The 14,830-nt window shown below is 36.4% G+C and overlaps 1 protein-coding gene across 1 annotated transcript in view; it reads left to right on the top strand.

Moving 5' to 3' along the window:
- The window catches only part of baiap3 (BAI1 associated protein 3), a 92,904-nt gene that overhangs the window by 34,036 nt on the left and 44,038 nt on the right, over window positions 1-14,830 (top strand). Inside the window, exons 3-6 of the mRNA XM_052138685.1 lie at window positions 4,075-4,162; window positions 9,736-9,813; window positions 10,634-10,741; window positions 11,928-11,987. Coding sequence (XP_051994645.1) covers window positions 4,075-4,162; window positions 9,736-9,813; window positions 10,634-10,741; window positions 11,928-11,987 — 334 coding nt within the window. The remainder of the gene's footprint in view (window positions 1-4,074; window positions 4,163-9,735; window positions 9,814-10,633; window positions 10,742-11,927; window positions 11,988-14,830) is intronic.

Here is a 14,830-nt window from a genome sequence, read left to right as displayed (position 1 = left end):
TAAAGTCCGTCACCAGTCGTGGGCGAGGCCTGCACTAACGTGACGTCACTTTAGAGCAGAAACGAAAACCATTCATTTTGACATTTTTTTTTTTTTTTTGGGTGGACTTTTAACATTGTAGGGTGGTTGTGTACACACACACTACCGACTCACATTTATGTACAAACACCATGTAAACGTGAATTTTTTCACATAATAGGTCCTCTTTAAGGCAAACCCTGCTGAGAAAACACATCTCAAACCAGCCTAAGTTTGCTTGTTGGTCTTAGCTGTTCAAAGCCTATCCATGGTCTCCTAACCTGTCCAGTTGAAAAGTGTCCCAAATCCCTCTAAAACCAGCCAACTGACCAGTTAACCAGCATAGGGCCTGTTCACTTCGAATGCATTTTGCATTCGAACTGTTTTTCAGTTGTTATTCTTAGTAAATGCCAGACGGATGCTTACACTGCTTTGACCATTACAGCAGTTTCACGTTCTCACAGTTTTTTCTTGCTATTGTTATTAGATGCCGTGTCTGTGTGTCAAGTTAAAAAGAGCAACCTTTAAAATGTGTCTTGAGACACTTGCATTCCGCTCTATTTGTTGTGCTGCATCAAGCTTTTTTAGCGCACAATCTGTGTGAATGGCCCCTAAGGCTTGTCTTGCAGTGTAGAATAAATTACAAGAAATAATTTTAACTTTAGTGTGGTGCTGAGGGATTTAAAATGCATAATTTTGACGTCTTCTTAAACTGTGGCCATTGTCTGAATGTAAAATCTGCATGTTAATTTGTCCTCATCCTGTCACATGTCAACACTGCTCTCAGTTTCAGCAAATATTTGACAATTTGACAGTTTGCTACCACTTCATCATTTATCTATGTTTAAGTAATTGCATGTCAACCAAAACAAGCATTTGCTGGATGCCTGTCAAAGATCTCAACGCTGTTGCTCGGCTCATCTTATTAGTGTGAATAAGTAAGGCTCCAGACAGGGGTGTAAAGTAACAAATTACAAATACTCACATTACTGTAATTAATTACTTTTCCCCAAGAATTTTACTTTTTAAGTAGTTTAAAAATGGTATACCTTTATAAAATTAACCTTTTACTTGAGTATATTTTAAGTTCTGTAACTACTTTTACTGCGCTATTTTACCACGTCTCTGTTCGCTACTTCCTTGTCCTGATTTAATTTGTATCTATCAACATCATTGGCTAGAGAGAGTCTCATGACTCCCGTCAAACCAAATCACACATAAAAGAAATTGAACGGCAGCTGCAGTTCTGGCGCCAATTGTAGAGGATGCCTCAAGCACAGTTTTCAGCTTAACATAACCAGCCGCACCTGAAAAGGATTTTCGCTGTGAAAAAGGCTGCTTGCTTGATCGTGTCATGTGAGTTTAACTTGCTCAAGCCAGATATCAGCATTAATCCTGCCTCTAATTTGAAGAAACATATCGAGGTAAATACTTCAGCTTACTAGATTCTGTGTGTCTATAACGTAACCTGTAATTTAACTTTCTATCACAGAGATTATTGGGCTACTTTGAGAGATTAATGCAATGTTATCAATAGGTCTGGACAATAAAATGATCTAGATGTTTATCGGAAAAAGAGAGATGTCCTCAATCAAACAGTTGATTAATTTTCTATATATTGTTCTATGTTCTACGTCTAGACCAGGGGTGTTCACTACATTAATCACTATAGCTAGAGCACCACTGGTTGGTTGATTTAGATGAAATATAAAATATTTATGTATTTGCATCAAAATGTTGGACTTGATGTGTACCAAATTGACCAGTGTCTAGTAGGCTATGTCATATAAAGGCTATTAACAACATTAACAAGGAAATGAGAAAGCTACTCTCTACTTTTGGCTGAATAACTTGAGTAGCTATAAAAGCATTAATGTAATAGAATAAAACAGTGACATTTTTTATAATAATATTTTTTATAATACTGACCTCTGATGTAGAGAGTGTTAATTGGTTTAATAATTTACCAGGAAAGTAGAGATGATAAAATAATGTATAATTACGATTAGCCTTTATAAAGATAGAAAAATATCAACATTTGAAGAGCAATACTTCAGCAGAATATTCCACCAGTCACAAACTTCAGAAAATTGTGCATCATGCATTAGAATGAGAAAACTATTTCTGAACATAAAAGATACAATAACTAAATCAATGTGGAACGTTGTATCTCAAAAGGAGGACCATGTGGCCCCTATGTGCTACATAAAGAAATAATTCACACAAAAATGCAAATTCTCGTATCATTTATTCACCCTCATGCCATCTGTCTATAACTTTCTTTCTTCAGAACACAAATTAAGATTTTTAGAAGACAATTTCAGCTTTATAGGTCCATTCAATGTAAGTGAATGGGTGCCAACATTTTTACGCTCCAAAAAGCACATAAAGGCAGCATAAAAGTAATACATACAAATCCATTGGTTTAATCCATGACTTCAGAATTGATATGACAGGTGTGGGTGAGAAACAGATCAATATTTAACTAAATTTTTCCTATAAATTCTTCTCTCTGCCCAGTAGATGGTGATATGCATGAAGAATGTTAATCACCAAAAGGAATTAAATATTGATCTGTTTCACACCACAGCCTACTTTTATGCTGATTATGTGATTTGTGGAGCGTCAATATTTTAGCACCGATTCACTTTCATTGTATGGATCAAGTGTGCCGCACAAGCCCTCAAAAGTGAAGCCAAAACGTCTCGATCGCCCCCCGGTGACTGGTCCTAGTATAGGTCATAAACCCCGCCTCCCCATGTTATTCAACGGGACGTGAGACCAACTAAACAATTAAATTACACTTCACATATCTTTTTTCCAAAGATAGTTTCTGTCATTTACTGTATTTTCTATCATGTTGATGTAATTTCAAGTGTTTGTTTTCAAAATAAGTTTGTTTTAGTTAGTTATTTGATGCTATAAAAACGGTGCTGTGACATCATGATTGACAGCTGTGATTGACAGGTTCTCTGAGCGAAGTAGTCACTGAAGCACCAACAGACTTTTTTCGGGATCTTCGGAGGACTGAGGAGATTGGAGCTTTAAATTTAATATCTACATTTCTATAATTAATTATTTCACACCGTCATAAGTCAAAAGTCAAAAGTGCAGGGGCGTGTGCTTGCGATTGATTCAGCGAGAGTGAGGGCGGGGCCTTGATTTTGCGGCTTTACTTCCTGCTCACTACTGCGCAGGTCTGGTCCCCGAAATCGCAACTGCGCAGACTCAAGTCCCAAGATGTCAGCGCCATATCGGGACACTGGCAGCTTCAGTTCTCACCAATGGAAAAGAGCGAAGGGGCGTCGTCCATCTTTTTTTACAGTCTATGGTATGGACCAAAAGACCTGAGATATTCTTCTAAAAATCTGAATTTGTGTTCTGCAGATGAGCGAAAGTCATACATATCCAGGATGGAATGAGGGCGAGTAAATGATCAGAGAATTTTCACTTTATAAGTATGATGTAGCCCGGGACCAAACAACTTTTCCCATGCCTGCTCTACCTCCTCTATTGTGCAGGACATGATGTGCCAAGTGATCCTGCTTATTTAGCATTTTGTTTGCATTCCTTGCATTGTTTTAACATGTTTTATACACAACAATAACGCTCTGTCAGCATTAAGGGAAATTTAGACCCTACACATAAACTGATTTTAATGTAATTGTTTCATACAATACGATTTAAAATGGTGATCAGTGTATTGAAAATAACTTTTTTTCTGTTATCATGTCCCCTTTTATTTTTTGGAATCTGATTCATGTAGTGTTTATCATAGATAAGTGATGTATTTTATAATTTGGCATACAGTGTTCATTATAATGGGACAGGTTTCACAACTCAGTACTCAATACTCACTACTCATGAGTACTTGAGCTACTCTTTTATTCTTTCTTGAGCTGCACTTGAGTATGATTTTTCAGTACTCTTTCACCCCTGGCTCCAGATGAGCTCTCAGCATATATGTTATTGTGATTACAGTCCCCTAGCAGAAGAGAAACTAATTTTAAAGCCAAAGGACGTTTCAAGATTGAAATTATCCATCTCTTTTTGCAGGGTTGCCAGGGGAAATGGGGATTTCTTTGACCGCATGAATAAAATCCTCCAGAAACAGGATGGTCAGCTGTCTGTCTGCCAAACTGAGGTAACCTTATTCTTTGAATTATTTGGAATCTCTGCCTTCACCAGTGTGTATCCTTGTCACCACATTCCACAGGATCCTCAAACCCAGTGTTCACACTGCAAAGAAAGCTGATTTGATTTTCAAATATGATTATTAGGAATGACTTGCAAGTGATGAAATCTGATCCATTTGTTCAGACAGTGTAAACAATATCCAGTGTATCTGTATCAGTTGCAATGGCAATGATGTAAGCATCAGCACAATGCCATGACACCTTCTCGTGCAACAATTGAGATTAGCTGTCAATGTGGAAAGAAATAATGGAAAACTGGAATACATTTTATACTGGGTCCAAAATCGCAGATGTGTTCATTAGTCACTACATAGTGAATTTCACATAGTTTGCAATATGAGGAAAGAGTGAGCAAAAATCTGTGAATTTTTCAACAGTAGGTTGAAGGTTTTGCTGCTGAAATTGGTCAGTGCTTAGTGAAATTCGAACCACTGGCCGAAGCTGGAAGTGTTGCTGAACATATGGGCAAGTGAAGTCTCAGCCTCAGAAGGCACACCCACAGTGTGTGTACTAACCATCTGACACTTATAGCACACAAAATTGGAAAAGCTTTCTTAGTCCAGTCTGACCAAATCTGATTGGCTGAGTTCTACAGGATTTCCGAGAGCTTAGTTTGCGCTGGTATGGTGGAAGCACAAGTAGAATTCACAAGGTTCTGTGTTGATACAATGAGTGCTTTTGAGGACTAAATAATCACAGAATTTGCCGAAGTTTGCCAGGTTAGTCACATCAACTCTTTTAAAGATATTCAGCAGAAAGTACGGCAGATATCCGTGAGCAGAGCTGCATATTCTTTGTTTTCTTTGTCACATCTGTGAAATACTCTGTAATGAGGTTCTTTGTTGTACTTACATTCGCTACAACTTTTCTGCTATTTTCCCGAGCGTTTTCTGTGCAATCGCTCATGGAGAGTCATGCGCCATTATATAAATTATTTATTTTCCCATGCCGGTCTTTTATTATGGTATGAGTCGTCTCCAGTAACCCCACCCCTAAACATCATGTAATGACAAACCTGGCTGTGACTGGTCACTTTACATGTCAGTTAGAAGGCTTTTCCTGCCTAAGTGGGCGGTTCTTTACCAATGTTAGTTGCGATAGACCCCAGACCTTTGCTGTTTAAGCTACGCGAGACTAGGACATATGTGAGCTCCAGTTTCTGGGTGAAATGTCCACAGAGTGGTGCCAAAAGCGAGTTGTATTTTTAGTTGCAAATGATGTAATACAGTCAAATTACAGTACCCCCTAATCCAAACTCCAACCTTAAACCTTATTGCCAGTGCAGTAAAAAAAATATTTTAGGGTGAAAATGCAACCTCCGAATCATGCTCATAAATTATTAAGTGAACATGATTACTTCCTGGTTCCCACAGGACCATAACCCATGTTTCAGTGATTGTTTGTGCAGCATGCTATCAGCAGCGCTAGAGGGAAATGGATTCACACCTGATGTGATGCAAAAATGTCTGACGGAGGATTGTCAGTATTTCAGCTGAATAGGGTTGATCTCAGGGTACATGTACTTTTGGAAGGTACATGTTATTTCCTGTATGATCATGTTTATTCTAAACAGCTCCAGACAATATTAGACATTTTACTAAAATCTCCAATAACGGTGCTAATTTGCTTGTGCAGTCTATGAAATTGAGTTTTGTGGGCGTTTTGAAGATAATATACTAAGAAATATATCGCAAATAACTACACATGTAAATATGTTAAGCACATCCTCCAAAACAAGGCTTTTGCATGTGGTACTTGCACCAAATTCAATTACAGTACAGCTCTCACTAAATACCATTTCAATTTTATTCAATATAGCATTTATATGTTTATTTATAGGATTGTATGATATCATTATAAAATCTCTGCAACTGACCCTCTTCACTTGAAATATTCATAATTTGCAAAAAAAAATACAACAATATGTACAGATAAGCCATCACACAACTCATGTACACTTTAATGAAACCTGAATTTCAAACCGCCATTATCTTGACCATGACAAAGTTAGCTGCAAACAAGAAGTTGCACGGTAAAGAACTTGCGTTCCCTGTTCATTTCATGGGACCAAGATGAAACCTGTTCGGCATACAGGTGTGTATCGTCCTGCCAACTGGAAAGAACCGCCTCTTTAAATATTTCACGATATTTTGGCAGTTAAAAGCCATGTATAAAACATGAAATTACAACATCATTTGGGCATAATTTTTAGTAGGCTAGTTTTAAAATAATCTAATAAAACAATTTTTCATGAGTATAAATTTAATTTCATATTTATGTGTCAATAAAGGCTGTTCTACGGATTATCTGTTCTCAAAGTGTCCTTTTTTGTCACAATGATGCACAGTGCAATTCAAAGTAATGCCTTTTATTCATATTAATTTGCTCTCTTAGTTCCTGATTCTGAAATTACTTTCAGGTTTTATAAATCACTTTGCGGGTGCAATTTGATTAATTTGCATCTAGACTGCCCTTTATTAGGCACATTTGGAGGCCTGCCTCTAAATTTCATATTCATTTCGGGAAAACACGCAAAAATTGCCGTGACGTGCTATGTTGCGTGTCTGAAAGATGCAATCTTTAAAAGACTGCATTAGTAGATCAGTGAAGACCTTTTATCAGCATGCTATCAAGTTTGCAAATTTTTATACATGCAAACTTAAATCGGGGACTTTGAGTGACGCTCCATTCAAGCGTTGCGTCCCAAATGAAAATTATCATCAACAGATTTTGATGATTTTGAAAAAAAACTTGCTGCTGCTTTTATGAACAAAGAATCAGGATATATTAAAGTAGAACTCTCTTGTGTATAGCTGTGACCCCCCTCTACTCCTTATATAAAGACAGCATTAAGAGTTAATGTGCTTGAATTAGTTGTTTATTGAAGAGATTTCCTCTCCCACTGTTCTCACAGTACATGTTTCATAGGATAGCAATCAATGTTGCCTGACTAGGCTTTGCTCCCAAGTGATTCTTAGTGATATAAAAGTATTTACTATTTACAATGGGCAGTAGTAGTGATACAGAGGTTAGAGAATATTTGTGAACCATACTAAATTCTATATTGTTCTGAAAATCGAATTAAACATTGTTGAATTAAGTGGTTCTTCACTTTATTTCCAGATATTCAATAGTTGTTGCTGTGTTTGTTTTCTTAAATTTCCATCATGATCTGCAGCAGATCAGATCAGGTTTTCCTGTAATAGTGTGGTTTCCCTCTTAGAGTGTGTAAAACTCTTGGATTCCCCCAATGTACCAGCATATAAACGCAAACATGAGGGACCATTGATATTTTACATTGGTGTGTATAAATGGGTATTGTTTATAGTGTATGTACTTTTCCAATTGTACTTGCCCAACACTGACTCAACCAGTGGTGTAATTTTGGTGCGGGACTATAGCTTTGTACAACCAATGAAAGAATCTGTTTAAAAAAGTGATTAGTCAAGCAATTCAATTTGGTGAAGCTAGTGGTGCAAAAATGTTAAATGTTTTTATTTAAAAAAAAAAATGCTTCATATCATTGAGAGTTTTGTGTCTTGCTTGAACTGCCCACTTCAGGTCACTCCACAACATTTCATTTTTCTAATGGTCCAGACTTTGACTGGTGAAAACGCAAAATTTTTCCCGGTTCCGCTTTTATGTTTTAGATTTAATTGTTCGTGTATGTGTAGGGTCACACTGTTAAACTTCATCCTGAAGACTGGACATCCTGACATTCACTGTAAATATTACTGTGCAAGTCAAGTCATGTTTAGTGCCATTCCTCTCATTTCACGGCAGCTGTAAACAATTTTATTAAATTAATTAAACCTTTGTGCGACAAGCAACAATGGAAATGTTTTGAGGAAATGTCATGTAATGTGACAAGAAAGAAATGTCAGCTACCTAGATGGAGGACAATAAACAATAAATGCTAGGAGAATAAAGCAGAGTAGAATGAAATACAATGCACAGTGGATTGAGATGAAGAGTACAATTAGAATTAATTATCCCCTCAATGACTTCAAGTGATTCTGTTCTTACACTGTAAATCATGATACTCTCACCACCATATGGCATGTCTTATATAAGGCTCTAATGTCGGAATTCACCATTATGCTGTGGATGAAAATAACTTCTCTCAGTTATGCTGTGAAGTTCAACTTTTATCTCATCTTGCTGGCACATTTTTCCACCAGCTGTCTGAACAATTCTGATAGTCTTTGACAAACCTCAAATGGGCAAAAATGTTGTTTTTGGAAAGCAGTGAATCCCTCCTTAATAACTTCCCACGCACACCACTCTTGCTCAGATTTTTTCTTATAAAGCATACATGAAAACTGACAACAGTCTACGAAAGTGTTGCTAACAAAAAAGCTTTTATGCGTAGCTTCTTTATGACTTTCTAAACCATTTTTCTTCAGGTTCATGACCGAGTGATTGTTATTTGAGTATCACCCCTTGAAAGAGTTAAAGGTTGTTCATATTGAATGTACTTTTGTGTTCATCTGCACTCTTTTTAATTGTTTTTCTATGTAAACATGTGCTAGATGGACATTTTTGATCATTGAGCATCTCAGCATCTCAAGCAGGAGCGCCATGTTTTTAAGAGCATCTCGAAACTCTGCCAGAGACTGTCTTACAAATGAGAAGATGGCAACTGCGTTTTATGACACTAAATCACTGTTTGCAGATACTATGCATATGAAAATGAATGGATAGAGCCGTAAAATTAATCAGACCTGTCACATAATTGTCCATGACTTCATATGAAGCAACATTTCATTGTATACTCCACACATAGTTCACTCCAGTAGGATTATTTTATTATTGTATTATTATTATTTCCTTACAAAAGCAATTTATTCAGCATAATGAAGCATCTTCTTCATTGAAAAAAACTATGATAGTCATCTAGTTCTCTTGGAACTAGATGACTAGCATATCCATGTACAATGGTATTTAATAGGTAATCCAAGGTACTTCAAAGAATACCAGCCTTGTAGTACCATGACCAAAAAAGATCGTACTTTTTGGTAGGTGCAGAATCAAAAACCTTTCTATCTGAGCCCTTCAGAAAGCACTTCATATGCTTTGTGAAGAACATACTCTGGAGATAGAAACAGCCAGAATCCTTTTCTGCTTCATAGTGGAGTCTCTGAAAAATTATTAGAACATTTGATCCAAAATTCATTCCCCAGATTCCTGATTGTGTCGTAGATTCACAAACTGTCCCCATAAAAAAGGAAGTCAGGTATCACAGTGTTTAATTATAACAAGAGTTTGAGTTCATTGCCATGACACTGTTCAGATTCTATTTGTCTAATATTTTGAACCAAATTAGAAATGTTTCATTGAAAATAATTGTAAAGGCTTAATTAAGTCTTCCCTCACCAGCTCAGTGAAGCCCTTGAATCTACATGGTTACAGAGCATCTGAGCTCATTGTTAAGCACAATTAATGATCTACCCCACTCAACGTTGATTAGCTCACCTCTCATCTTTGTTTCTATCGGTTCTTCATCCTCATACATATAAAGGAGGACAGCAGCTGCACTCCTCCACCCCCAGAGTGCAAGGACCAGGCTTTTGTTCCAGAAGGAGCCACCAGGAATGAGGTGAGTGTCATGGTTATTCTTAATAAATGATTCAGATAGCACTATAGTAGCACATTTCCTACTTGTGGGGCTAAATTCACACAAATGTTACACTGTGTCCTAATGAGATGTGATGCAATAGGATTCCAGTGACAAGTAATTTGTCTTGGGGAGTAGGAGCCATTACAACTTCGTGGGACATGTGGTAACACTTCAGAGCAACGAACAAAATGAAATGAGGTTCCCTCAGGAAACAGTGCAACATTTTTCATACATCCAAATAGGCATATGGGACAAAGTGAGTTACAGTATAAGACACAATAAGATAGTAGATATTGATATATACATTATCTTAATGTTATGCCTCCTAATTAATATTCATAAGCCATGCGTATAAGATTTATGCCCGCCTCCCCACACACACACACACTTTTCAGATTGTTCTTACTCTCCTGAATTTGTCTGTCAACACTAAACATTAAACTGCACATTACACATTACAAATTATAATCACAGCAAATCAGAACAAAGTCAATGTACAGTTAATATGCTATGTGGAGCAGGATTTTGGACCTATGCAAATTTACAGTGGGTGTGGCTAGCCAGTGTAATTTCGCAGAAATACAAACCAAGCAATCAACAAAAATGACCTGTCTCTAATCATTTGTCACTGTTGTGGCTCGTTAGGACAAAAACACTGGTTAACATGGAAGAGTCTTTTGTCACTTGAAGTTTCATTGTGTTGCTTCTGTTTAGGACACAGTACTACATTGCAGTGTCATCGAAGGTTACACGATTATGAGACATTTGAGATGGTATTATAAAAAATGTTCTCTTTTAGCTTGACTTGTTGTATGAGGAAGCGATCTACACTGTGGCCAATCGGGTCGGGGTGCCATCACCCGAGTATGTCACCAATGAAGGGGATATTTTCAGCTACCTGCAGAAGGTAAAATAATTATTTTCTCTGTAGACCACATAGTACATGATTCAAACACTTACAAATGATGCAAAAAAAAAGAAAAGAATATCTCAAAGAACATATCTGTACAACAAATCCAACAACATTTCTATTTAAACACAAATATCACAATATCTTTTGTTTCCAATTGCGCTCCAAATCCACCAAGACCTAAATAAATATCATGCTCTGATTGACTGATCTGAAATAGACAGTAATATTTGTTTCATAGTTTGTTTACAATGTGCTTGCATTGTCTTGAAAAAGATAGTCATTGAAGGGATTGTGGGGGAATGTTTTTGGTGGTAGTGGGGAGGTTTGTTTACTTTGAGTTGGCTTTATGACTTGGAGCAGATGCTCTTGTCTCAGACATGATTAAACATCAAAGCCCATACCCAATGGGGATTGATGTTTGGTGCTTATTTTACACACATGAAACTCATCACTCCACAGAAGAATGATTTCATTCTGAGACCTCTAACATGGAAGTGGTAACAGGTCCAGCGTTTGAAGTGTCTGATGTGTAATATTTGTCTTTGAAGAAAAAAAAGCAAATTACATGTTGCCTTGACCACTGACATAACCTGAACTTTGATCACCATCACTACAATAACAAAAGACCCCTTTTCCAAGAATAATTGTTTTCTGAACTCTGCACACAATCTATGAATTAGAGTATTCAATGTTTTTAACCCTAAAATGCATATGTGTTTTTACCCTCATAGTATGCATATGTGGGTCAAAAATGACCAGGTTGAAATTAGAAGCTTAGTCTTTATAAAAACTACTTTTTGAATACCATATTAACACGTATTGAAACTAGGCATAGTGATGTAGATTCCATATAATTATAAAAATATTAAACTAAATGTTAAAATAGTCAGTTCACATGGTCAAAGACACCTGAATTGAAGCATTCCTCAAGTGTCAGATGAAAAGACCACTTCATGTAAAAAGTATAGTCTAAAATGATTCATGTTCGACCCACGTATATGCATTTTAGGGTTAAAAAAAGTAGAAGTGTAGAAGCATTTTAGCTATGCAGTTTTTTGAAAGTTGGACAAACATAGCATTACCATACCCATAAAATGTTGAGACCTATAGCCGTAATGCCTTCATATATTAATACATTTTTCTAGAAACCAATAATTGACTTGATGACTCTCTTATTCAGGTCTTTGATATGGGTCAAGAGGAACATGACATTATCCTGCAGAGAGTGATAGAATCCAAGGTGAGGGTCTTACATACGTTTTGTCTCATACTAAATACAGGGATCCTACATCTTTTGACCAATACATTTCCATGATTTTTACATTACTTTTCTAATCACTCATGAGTACTGGATTTTTTTTCTTTAAAAACATTACTAAAAAAATAATAACAATAGAAATGTCCATGATTTCCAGGCCTGAAAATACAAGTTTTCAAATTTGATGATATATACAGGTGACCCTGTAGACACGTTAACTTCTCCGGTTACAGATGTAATTAAGGGAATGAGACATTGCTGTAAGCACTATTGGGGAGTGTACTTCTACACCAGTGTTTCCCAAACACTGTCCCACGGCACACTAGTATGAAAGATTGTCAGGTGTGCTGTGGAAAATGCAATCAAATTCAACAAAATAAATAAATGCATAAATAATATATATATATTTTTTTTAATTATCGGGGGTCAGACTCCTTGATTGATAACAGCAGTAGTCAATCGCGTGCTTGGCAACCGCAGTCCTACCGAGGCAGATTGCTTGATTAATTACAGCTACAGCCAATCGTTCGCTTGGCTACAGCACAGTGAATCTGTGTCTGACAGGAATAGAGCTTGAACTCTGAAGAAGAGGTACTCGTGAAACTTCTCAATTGAAAAAAAGAAGCTGAATGACCTGGTACATCATGTACTGACCGTCTGAATGAGAGGGGCATGTTGTTCGTTCACTTCGGCATCTTTCGTCTTCCTTGTTCATCAAGGAGAGAAAAGGGTGGAAGAGCTATGATTAATGTGTAATGAGTGATGTTTATACACGTTAAAGGGGTTTCACATGACTCGTGTCAGTGCTGCTGAATACAACTCTATGAAGTGATGTCAATTTACACTAAAGTGTTTTTAAACATAGGTTTTTGCTTCACAAATTATGTCTTTGAGACAGGAAAATATTTAAAAACTGTCCAAATTTTTTAAGAGATACTGAATGTCTCATAATTTATTTTAATTCAATATTACCTAATAATTTCCGAGTACTTTTATTACTTTCTACTTTCTCTCTCTTCCAAATACATGTTTTTGATGTTTATTGTGCACATGTCCTGCTTTCTTGCATGGCAAACTCATAAAATAGCCCCTCCTTGACACTTTTTGCAACGTTTGTCATGTGGAGGCCAATGCAGCACTTGACGCTGGCATTGAATGGAGTGTTGAAGCCTTGACTTATGTTAAATCTGCTTAACAATGACAAAAGAACATTATTAAATATAACAATATAACTAAAAGTTATTATGATACCATAGATCTGTTTTGTGTTTATAATTCTTAAACATTTGACAGAAGTCAGTAGATATTTTTGTCATGCACATTTTGTATTGTTATCTTCTTGGATGAAAAATAATGCTCAAACTGAAGGTAAACTATAGATCTGCTTTGTTCTTTTAATGCTTAAACACTAAAATCTCTTGGCAGATTTCGGTCATGAACGACTCAAAATGATTCAATGATTCGCTCATAGCACATATTGTTAGACGCTCATTTGTCACCACGTAGAAGTGGTCACTGAACTAATCATTTAATAAAATTTAACAAATTTGTAACACAGAAGCAAGCCACACCAAAATACCCTTTGTTTTTGCAGCTAATTCTGCACAATTGTGCAGTTAATTTGCTCTACTTGAATCGTTAAAATTGCTGGAATGGGTGCTTTTAGCTCATTCTTAAAAGTGAAAGAAAACTTTTTTTGGTGAACCAATGATTCTGCTCACCTTCATGAGTTTTCATTCCTGTAATTTGCTGTGGCATTGCAAGAATTAATTTACAAGAACAAATCAACAAATTAGAAAAGAATCAAATTTGTTGTTTATTCATTACCCAATTAGTACTCTTGCCACCTGTGACCTTATTACACAGCATTCCTACATGACTTCATAGTGGTGTGTCGTGGTATTTGTTATTCATAAAAAGTGTGCCATGGCAGAAGAAAGGTTGAGAAAAACTGTTCTACACGAACTTCTTGAAACTCTTATACAATCACACCAATCCTCTGATTGGCAATGGTGTCTGAGCCCCGCCTGTGTAGGCGAGCAGTCAGCCTATATTCTGAATATTCTGTCTGAGGGACAAGAGGTAGTTACTCGTATTATGAAACTCTGAAGTAGTAGTGCGACCAGCTTTTGCAATGTCTCGTTCCCTTCACATCTCAGAGAACCGGGGTTACATGTGTAACCAGAGATGTTCCCTTTCGATTCACTCTACATTGCTGTAAGCACTATGGGGAACAATATCCCATTGCACTACATGACATTACACTCCCAGAGATATAACACTAAATAGAGTCACAGGCCGATGATTTCTAAGACATATTAAAGTGTATATGAATAATCCCACGTGTCGGATGCCAGATGGAAATGAATGTAGTTTGAGATCTATATGAACCAAAAAGATATACACAGTATGGTTTATTATCCCTCTCACAACATGGTTGAAAAAAAAAAAAAGTTTTATTTCTTAACGGAGAGCTGTTCAACAGGGGCAGTTCAACAGCATATAATTGGTGTCTGTATAGTTGGTAGCCCACCCGCAGGGATGGGAGGGTTACTTTTGAAATGTATTCCTCTACAGATTACAGAATACATGCTTTAAAATTTAATTTGTAATGTATTTCATAAGATTACTCAAGGTCAGTAACGTATTCTAAATACTTTGGATTACTTCTTCAGCACTGGTAGATTTGTTCACTTGTTTTGACTATAAAAACAAAATACACATGTTAAAAATATATTCTCTGAAAAACCTAAATATCTTATGCAGTGTTGTTTATAAAACAAGATAAATCAAACTGATCTTGTTTTAAGGATTTTTTTATATTT

The sequence above is a fragment of the Xyrauchen texanus genome, chromosome 12 (assembly GCF_025860055.1).
Source record: "Xyrauchen texanus isolate HMW12.3.18 chromosome 12, RBS_HiC_50CHRs, whole genome shotgun sequence".
Taxonomy (NCBI): domain Eukaryota; kingdom Metazoa; phylum Chordata; class Actinopteri; order Cypriniformes; family Catostomidae; genus Xyrauchen; species Xyrauchen texanus.
This window is presented reverse-complemented; position numbering and strand designations above follow the sequence as displayed.